General features: G+C 36.4%; 1 protein-coding gene across 1 annotated transcript; it reads right to left on the reverse strand.

Annotated features, from left to right (window-relative positions):
* Positions 1-58: 58 nt before the first annotated feature.
* Positions 59-9,883, reverse strand: chchd7 (coiled-coil-helix-coiled-coil-helix domain containing 7). The gene is made up of 4 exons (XM_053497537.1): positions 9,674-9,883; positions 5,081-5,168; positions 3,547-3,645; positions 59-559 (listed from the first exon to the last, which is right to left on the reverse strand). The coding sequence occupies exons 2-4, from the start codon at positions 5,138-5,140 to the stop codon at positions 455-457; spliced, it is 264 nt and encodes an 87-aa protein (XP_053353512.1). The 5' UTR covers positions 5,141-5,168; positions 9,674-9,883; the 3' UTR covers positions 59-454.
* Positions 9,884-9,951: the final 68 nt, after the last annotated feature.

Genomic DNA, 9,951 nt, shown 5'->3' on the forward strand with positions numbered 1-9,951 from the left:
TGGAAAAAAATAAACCCATAACAATTTACAGAAAAAGTAAAGAAGTCAGAAATACCAGTTCTCCTTCTGTTATTTATTTAACTCTTGATAACATTAATACAGAATCCACATGGGATATTATATCTGTACATGATTTTAAATGCATCTCTGCAAGAGAGTCACAGAATGACTAAAACATGATCTCAGTGCAAACGTGTTCAAAAACTCATCATGGAAGAAGCACTTGCACTCTCTCAAGTACACACAAACAACTCCATAAAAAGTATGTGCACACAAATACCCACACAAGCATGCACATACACACCAACACGCACCACACACACACACTCCTGCCCACTGGGCTCAAGTGTAAATAAAGTTTTTAAGGCTTCCTATTGGAAGGATGCACTCATCCACACATCAGCACACACCTCAGAGGCACAGTCAGTGTTCTGCTATTAAAAGTCAGTGGCTTTCAGTAGGGCTTCCCTCCCAGAGAAGTGAGCATTTCTTCCCTCTCTTTAGCTGTAGGCATTTCAGGCTTTATACCTTCACGCCTGCGTTGGAGCATCACTGTTTGCTAAGGGAGGGAAAAAAAATTGTACAGTTTAACATATTTCATTTGACATGCATACTTGCTGTACATGGGTCTAGGGCAAACATATTTTCATATTTATAAAAAAAAAATTCATTTAAACATATTGGAGGAAATTTGATGATGGAAACATTTTTAAAAAATGTTTTATATGCTTTTAAAAGGACATAACAGTAGAATCAGGTGGTACTTTTTTATTCTACATAAAATACATACTGACAAATCAAATGTTTTTAAAAAACAAATTAAAACATTTTTGATTTATTTTTTTCCTTTTTAAAAATGACTAAATAAACCTCTAATTTATATAAGCATTCAAACCTTTGATAAGCAACATAAATTAACAGAAACTGACTAATCCACGTGTAGAAGTCCATGTTCACATTGCAAGCACAAGTGGCCCAAATCTGATTTTTCTTTTTGCTCATATGTGACTCAGATCTGTTTTTTTTTTCCTTCTTTCTCATACCAATGTGAACAGCTCAAAGCACACTGACTCTAATGTCTAAATCTGATGGAACCAAGAGAATGGTAATAATTGGGGGAACGTGTGAATGGAGCCAAATACAGAGAGGTCCCAGATGTCACACAGTTCTCCTTCCAATCTGACAGAGCAGAAAAACTTCTAGGAAGAAAAGGAGAAAATGTTAAAGTCCAGGTGAGCAAACCTTACCCAAGAAGACGCAAAGATGCAATTAGTGCTATAAAGCTGCTTCTAACAAACTACCATATAAGGGGTGTGAATACTTATCTAAATGAGAGATTTTAGTTTGAAATCCGTCATTATAGATCATAAGCTAAACAGTGTACACAATTCATTTTAAATTAAATCCACAACACCCTAAAATGTACAGAAAGGCTGTGAACACTTTGTCTATAATGAAACACACAGTTGGTCTTTGTTCCATATGTGTGTAGACAGCATCATTATTGAATTCATCTTTCATAAAAAAACAAGAAAAAAAATTACACTATGAGCTCCACTTAAAGCACTACTTAAAGAATGTTTAATTCCCAGAGATTAATCAATCCAAAGTATTATCACATATCATTTTAAAAACACTCTAGTAAGTATATATTTATAACAATTCAGTCATTTCCCATGTACATTTTTTTTATTACTTGCACTACTTGCAAACAGCACATATTTGCAAATGTAAATATGTGTATAAAATTCTTGAGGCTCTACATTTTACAATTAAGAGCAATGTAAACACTCCTAACATTAGCTAGGGATAGGCTCTATGACCTCACAATAGAGTACCACTTATAGAGATGTCAGACATATGGCATGTGGATCAAAACTGCTCCTTTAGACCAAATATCTCAACTTAAAATTGTTTTCCTTATTCTTCTGCAATGTTCCTATGGGGCTTTCATTACACTTGTAATAGTTGTATTACAGTTTCATCAGATATATAAGAATTTTATCAAAAGACCTTTCTAGCAAGCTGAGGAATGGCTTTAAATGACATCATATGGCACATACAGAGTACAAAGGTAAGAAAATATCTATTCACAGAAACAAACACCTAAACAAATAATGTATCTAATGTTAGCCCACAGAGTTCACTGGTTCAGGTAGCTGACATTGTGTGAAATGTCTGCTACAGACCTTTGCCCGTGGTAAAATTTTTGCAACGTATGGTTAACCAGCATCCTTTTGTGCTACTCTGTGCACACAGGGACAAAGAAATTAATTTGAGTATTTCTTTACTTCTTTCTGAAACTCTTAACCCTTAAATACCTTACGGCAGACCCTTAGTGTAAGCATGAACGAGTTGCTGCCTCACCGTAATGAAAAATGTAGACAATGTAAAAGAATTTAAAAAAAATATAGTAGCATGCAAAGATGAGCAGAGCAAAGCACCTGTGCCATCGCCATCCGATCGCCCCACACAACTGTGTGCCTTTTAAGAAGCTGATGTCACTGAATTTGCCACAAATTTAAGGCATCGTCACAACTGGATGCGTCTTGCTGGGGCACCCAGGCGGCGATGGCCGTGCGAAAAATACAACCTGTGTGCCTTCTGAGCAATTTAAGACCTTCAAAAAGCCCCGGATGCTGATGTCACTCAATGTGATGTCACTAATATGATGTCACCCAGTAAGTTATTAGCCACTTTTAGCAGAAGTTTAATGCATTAGCTTGGCTAAACCGTGTGGGATATCAAAAATCCCTTTGCAATTCACATATCACAGTGCTTGGGCCCTTTGCTTATCTGATTCGACCCGTGCCCAAGTACGCCTGAATAGGGAACGCTTGTGAACAAAATCTGAACAAAATGAACCAGACTTTAGGGCCGATCCCAGGGCCCTAATGTGAAAATGCCCTTAGGGGTTTAAATTAGTGTGAATTAATCAGTGTGAACCTAAAGGACTAGTCGCTCTTGATACTGATGAACGTAGACAATGTGACAAAAGCAATAAAAACAGAAGGTGGATTTGAAAGTCTTAAAAAAAAAAACTTCAATACACAAGAACAATTTATTTCCATCCACTTCAATATGATGATTTATTCGGGGTTAAACATTTTATGAAATATAATCCCAGTAAAGTCTTGAGCCACCCCTTATTACTTTATATAAAATTTTATTCAATTATGAAGATTAAATTAAAATAATGGAAACATCTGTCTTACTGTGACAGACTGCAAAGTGCCTTATGATAAAATTTAAAAACTGCAGCAACCTCATTTCCCTGTGTCTGTTCCAACCACTCAGCATTCAGCATCACCAGTACACTAATCACCGGCCTGATCATCCGTCATTATGTGCACCTGTTTCTTACTGGTTCATGCCTCATGTTAGATGGTTTGTATGCTTAAATTGTGCATAGCTCACTGTGTGGATTGACAAATAAAAAACTTTTATAGATGGCTACAATTTCACCAACGTGTACTTCCACGTAAACAATACATTGTTTGTGACCTGCAGCGCTGTAATTAATGGGGAAGAAGTTATAATACTTACCCAGTACTTTCTGCAATTCTTATACTTTAAGAAGTATGCAGAGCACATGCTCTTATCATAGTTATATGCGTCCAGGCACTTTCGAGAACCATCACTTTCCTGCGTAGAGACAATAACGTCATACACTTTATTACTTAGTGTGGGAAGGTTGAATTGTTATGATCTGTACAAGCAAGATTACAAATTGTTACTGTGTGCGATACCTTTGAGTACAAGCGATTTCCTAAGTCACTGTGCGAGTGAGTGTGTGTTTAAATCAGGCACTCTCTAGTCCTGTAGTCTACAATCATTCTCTACCTGTTTATGTTCAATCAGAAGCAATGGAGTCTTGTAGTACTTGTATCAGAGTAAATAAAATACGAGGATTAGTAAAAAAAAATTATCCGCACTCTGGCTTTATTTAACACTTCTGTTGGCTACACTATCAACACTGCGCTTTCCTTTCAAGGCTACTGCTGTGCAGGTGTGAACGTGTTACATCAGTTTATTTGTAACTGTGGTGCCAAAAAAAAAAAAAAGTGGTCTGAGGGTGTACCTGGTGCGGAAACAACTCACAGAAGAGCATAAACAGAAGTGTTTGGATTACTGCAAACAAAATTAGGGCTGATACTCTAAGGAAGCTGAAGGTTTTCTGAAGAGAATCATTACAGATGACGCGACATGGATTCATCACTATGAGCCTGCAAGTAACCAGCAGAGTATAGAATTGAATTATCCTCTATCGCTAACCAAGAAAATGTTCATACGTCAACCATCAGCTGATGATTACATTATTCTGGATTACTCAGGAGTAAGTATTGGAACATTGTTAGGAGAAAAGGTTTAACAATCAATAGTGATTGTTACAGCGGGATGGGTATTGGAGAGCTGAAGCATAAAATTTTCGATTAAATGCAGAGGACTGCCATCCAAGGGAGTTGTGATCTTGCATGAGGACGCATGTCCACATAGTTTAGTCCACACTGTCGACACTGCAAAAACTGAGCAGGTATTCCTAATAAAGTTGATGGTGTGTCCATGTTCATATTTTCTGTACACGTTCATTTTTATACATTTTGCCTTTTTTTTTTGCATTGATTTGTATAATGCAGGCCACAATGACTGATTAAATGACGTGCATTTCATCCCAGTGGATCTGTGTATCGATAGGGAACGATGTTCATGACCACTATGTGCAAAAATTTCCCTTTTTATCATTAATGACATTTACTTGATATTTATAATGGCAGCCTAAAATGGAAACACTATGGGAAGACGAAAAAAAGTAAAACATACAAGCAAAAAAAATGTAAAAAGCAAATAAACTAATTATTCAGAGTAAACAAAAAAAAAAAACCAAAAGAATGCATAACATTAAAAAATTAATTATGCTAAATATTTTGGCTATATCTACAGTATCTCATTTTTTAACCTTGCTTGGTGTTGTATGTATTCCGACACACACAGTGCATTTAAACGAATCAACTTGTCTGAAAGTTTGATTAAAAAAAAGAAAAAAAAAAAGAAAGACATTAGGCTGTACACATAACCTGACCTCTATACAGGGGTTGCTGTCTGCATTTCGAACTTTTCCGGCATTCGACCTGGTGCTCATCCTTCAGACGCATCCGTGATCTTGTTTGCTGAAATACAAGACTTGCGGTCAAAGTGAGAACGGCATATTTACGTACAATTCCAGTGTGTATACAAAGTGTCACTTTCGATCTATGCTGTGCAAAGCAACACGCTTGTGGAGCTGTAGGAGGTGAAACCAGCTGAAGAGCCTGATTAGCAGATTTCTTTTGGGATGCATGAGGCACGACTGTTAAAATAAGATCACTGTACAATACGTCATATCTATGATCTTCTTAAAACATCATCATGTAGATCAGTAGCATGCAATTTTTTTTATATTTGCCATATATACATTACCAGTCAAAAGTTTGGACACACTTTATAATTTCATTATTTTATTTATTTATTTATTTATTTATTTTCCCCCCCTGATTTTTATTTCTTTCTAGATGTTAAAACAACGCTGAAGGCGTCCAAAATATGAAATAATCTCCTTAAAACAGTAAATGTTGGGATGTGTCTGCTACTTATTATCTGTAAAGTTTTCATTACCACTCTAAATCTAAAGTAGGTTTTTTTAATGGGTAATTTTTGAGACTCTAAATAACCTTTTCCTCTGCAGCAAAGGAAAGTTTTGGTTTTGCTTTCCTGAGATGGTCTTCATGAGAGCCAGTTTCATCATTGTGCTTGATGGGTTTTGCAAATGCACTTGACAATACTGTTCTTGCAAGGACGATACCAGAAAAAAATTCAGTATTTTAAAATAAAAAAATCCAGTATTGTTCTACGTAGAATGTAAGAGAATAAATCCAAACTTGTGTCTAAACTCTTGACTGGTTCTGCACATTCGCAGTGTTGGAAAAATCTGATGTAAAACTGGTTTCTTCACAAAAGGCTTGACGTTGACATTTATTTCCCTCACTCTCTCCGTAAGTTGTTGAAATTGTGAATCATACAGGTCTGAAGAAGTGTAATTCACAGATACAGTTGCCTGTGAAGCATTAAACAATCTTCTACAGCAGTGTAGTCTGTAATACTTGCTGCTGTTCCAATGATGAGCAGCAAAACTGGAACAGACACACTTCTTCTCCTAAATCTACCTTTCAATTCAACCAGCTCTAGCAGACTTTAAGACGAAATAATTATAATACTAATTACATTTTAAACACACATACATAAATAATTAAGTATTTTATCTTTACTAATGTATACATTTTAGAGTTATTGTCAAGACAAGTGCATAAACTTGTATTTATGCAGTTAGTAAAAACAACCTGCAAGCATCTTAGTCTAATACGTTTCCGAGTGGCCTTGAGAAGTATGGCTCACTCTTGACATTTTTCTCAGCATGAAGGGGAAAACAATCCACCCTAAACCCCATGAATCATCATCTTTATCATCTATCTTTATCCTGTAATATTTATTAAACTTTTTTTTGTTGGAAACTTTTTAATAAACATGTTGTTCAGTTTTCACTTGTGTCATGCGTGACATGACTCCACTCTACTCTACTGTTGTATATATTTTCCTCCCCAGACTGAAAACTGTGTTGCCATTATTATATCTTTAAAAAGTACATTTGTCTATATGATGACTGGCTCTAAAGCAAATACCTAGAGCCTTACAGGACTACTCCAAAATAAAAAATAAGAATTTAATATCTAGCGGGTATTTTCTTTGGCTTTTACTGATTGGAGATCATAAAATTACAAGTTGTGACTTTGAGTGGGACACAGTTCTATGCCTTGCTTCATTTTTAGGCTGATTCAGGTGTCTGTCCATAGCTTTTGCCGCCACTTGGACAGACACGGCTGAAAAATACCAATGAGAGAAAATAAATAAAAATGAATGTGGCGCTACACTGAGTCCAGAATTAATTTTTTTTTACATTTATATATGTTTGTCTCTGAGATGATAAAAATGTCACCCATCCTCTACTACCCTACGTGCCGTGCACTCCAAACTAGTCAGACACTATCAGGCAGCACTGTGTGCTAGAAACAAATTATTTGCTAAAATAATAAATCTAAAATTTTAAATAAATAAATTTCAAATAGAAAAAAATATATATAACACATGCAAACTCCAGGCACACAGAGGCGTGAATCGAACCTGGCCGGGGATCGAATCAGGACCCTGGAGGTGCAAGGCGACAGTGCTAACCACTAAGCCACCATGCCACCTTGATCCTTGATAATTTCCCCCAGTAATATTTAATATTAAACATTTATACTTTTAAGTCCTTATGTATACATAAAAATAATAATAATAATTAATATATGATTTCATTGGAGCCTGTAAAATCTTGTAGTTCCTTTATACTTCTACTCTAAATCCTCAAAATCTTGGCAGGCAGCACAGCATCCACAGCAAGTTTATTTGGAGCTCGCATTAGTACCTGTCAGGTGAAGAGTTTGTAAAAAATGGTTCAAATGTTAAAGCTAAAAATAAGCTCATTAGCTTTAATGTAATTAGTAATATCATTTCAGGTTAAAGCACACATGTCTGTCTTTCTGAGACCGGTTTCTGGTCCTTCAATGTATGCAATCTAAAGATATCACTGAAAGAGCAAGTTCTGGCCATTGTGGAGACAAAACCTCTCTTTTATTTATATAGATTCCTACAGAATCTGAAAAAAAAAGTAATTTCTAATCAGGATATTTATAAAAAAAACATAATACTTACAGAATCACAATACAAAATGAATCTGCACCTAGGTGTTGCAATAATATCATATCGGGTGGTCCTTGGTGATTCCCATACCTATTCAAGGGTTTCCGATTCTGTATCTCATTTCGCTTGGTATCATGCTATTAATCTCACTGTCTCAAAATCTCTCTTACAGTTCTATATATATATATATATATATATATATATATATATATATATTTAAAAGAGCTGTTTTTTTGTTTAAGCAAGGCCCTTAACCCTCAACTGCTCAGATGTATAATGAGATAAAAATCTAAGTCGCTCTGGATAAGGGCATCTGCTAAATGCCTAAATGTAAATGTTCCACCTTCAGGATCTGTCATGGCCTGAAGAAAGCAGTATAGCACTGCGTCGATTAATAACAATAAAAAAAAATTCATGGCACAAAGTGACTGTCAGACAGAGGCACACCCAACCACAAACAAGCGTTCTGGACCGGATTTCAGTTTTTCAAATAGGTTTTCTCAGCCAGACTTGTGCTCAAATCAAATCACAGTTTGCATTAAATTCGATAAGGATTACATTTCTCCCAGGTTCTCACTATAACTGTTAGGTTTAAGTAGATTGTTAAACTGTTAAACAAATTAAGTTTTGAGATGAATGAAAAGGAGAAGAAATATTGCTTGATGCATCTGCTGCATTATCACTGCTGCACCTGGCTGGCAGAGAGAGAGAAACATACACACATAATATGGCTCTGAAAAATCTTTAATCTGACAACATGGCTAACTGTACACCATCTGCAGCTATATTTAAGTGGTTAGCACTAAGCCATGGTCAGGGTTCGATTCCTGCCTTGGATCTGTGTGCATGGAGTTTGCATGTTGCCCTGTGCTTGGTGGGTTTCCTCCTGGTACTAGGGTTTTCTCCAACATGCAGGTAAGGCTTATTGGCATTCCCAATTTATAGAGTGTGAATGACAATTGGACACAGAGCTGGCAACCTGACCACTTACTGCCCCAGAAACAACAAATATACCTCCAGGGTGGATATTCCCTGAGAGAGAGACCCGGTCATAGAGACAGACTCCAAGACAGACAGACAAACGATAGGACACACGTTTGCATTTTCCAGAAAGACAAAAGGATTCCAGTGGACTTGAGGTGTTTGTATGTATATTCGTCTTGACCTGGGCTATAGAAAGCATTACCATATGAAGAGTCTGGAAGTGAAATGATGGGTTGTGTGGCAATGGGAAAGTTCACATGATATTACAAAAACCTTGCAATATGTAAAAAAACGAAAACGAAAATGTAATTATGTAATCAAACTTCTAATGTGTTTCATGGTAGAATTTACCTTTCATGAGCGAGCAAAAAAAAGCATAAACCACTGTCTGACTTAAAAAAAACTATGGCTGGTTTTTAGAAATGAAAATAAAACTCGTCAACATTAAAGATTCAGTTAGTCATATCTAAACCTAGCGGTTAACCTGCACAACAATAACAGACGAATGAAAAGTGAAAGCAGTGATGCGAGTTGTGTAGTGCTGCTACTGAGGCGGTGCTTCTGCTTCATTCAATCTGACCTTCAGTTCAACAGGTGAAGAGCTAGGCTTAGCGAGGGCTGTGACAGAATAAAAGCAGTTTAAAAAAAATAAAAAAAAATATATCCCGTACAGCCTTGTAATGGTGGCTGCAAACGTTAATCGAATTTTCTATGCAAAAACATTCCTTCCTTCACTCATTTATTCATTCTCAGGTAACCAGGTAACAGTGTCAGAGTCCTAATGTTATCGTTAGCTTTAGCGGCTGTTAGCCTCCTGAAAGGTTTAAAGTGTTTATTTCTTTGGTACTGCCTCGCATCTAAATTCCGTAGGTTTAATTATTTATGTAAATGCGGTTTTTTTCGCATTAGTACTCACCTCAGAGTGTAATATTAGCGAATCCTCCTAAGTTACAGAGACACCTAGCAGCTTTTCCTCATGTAAGACTGAACAGCATACGAAACACAACACGGCCTCGGTCCTGCCCCTCAAAATGATTGACAGCAAGCGCTGACCAATACGCAGTGCGAACTAAAATAAACCGGCAGCTTCCTAGTAGACTGACAGGTCGTCCAGCCACTAATTCGAAGCCTCTGGCAGTTTTAACCCACCTATTGTTTTAAATAGAAATCAACCGAAGTCATTTCGATTGACAG

This window comes from Clarias gariepinus, chromosome 1 (genome assembly GCF_024256425.1).
Source record: "Clarias gariepinus isolate MV-2021 ecotype Netherlands chromosome 1, CGAR_prim_01v2, whole genome shotgun sequence".
In the NCBI taxonomy this organism is placed as follows: Eukaryota; Metazoa; Chordata; class Actinopteri; order Siluriformes; family Clariidae; genus Clarias; species Clarias gariepinus.

Coding starts and splice junctions, on each gene's coding strand:
- chchd7 (XM_053497537.1), bottom strand. CDS start 5,140: ATGAGCACCAGGTCGAATGCCGGAAAAGTTCGAAATGCAGACAGCAAC. Junction 3,646..5,080: donor ACAGCAACCCCTGTATAGAG/GTCAGGTTATGT, acceptor GTCTCTACGCAG/GAAAGTGATGGTTCTCGAAA. Junction 560..3,546: donor AGAATTGCAGAAAGTACTGG/GTAAGTATTATA, acceptor TCCCTCCCTTAG/CAAACAGTGATGCTCCAACG.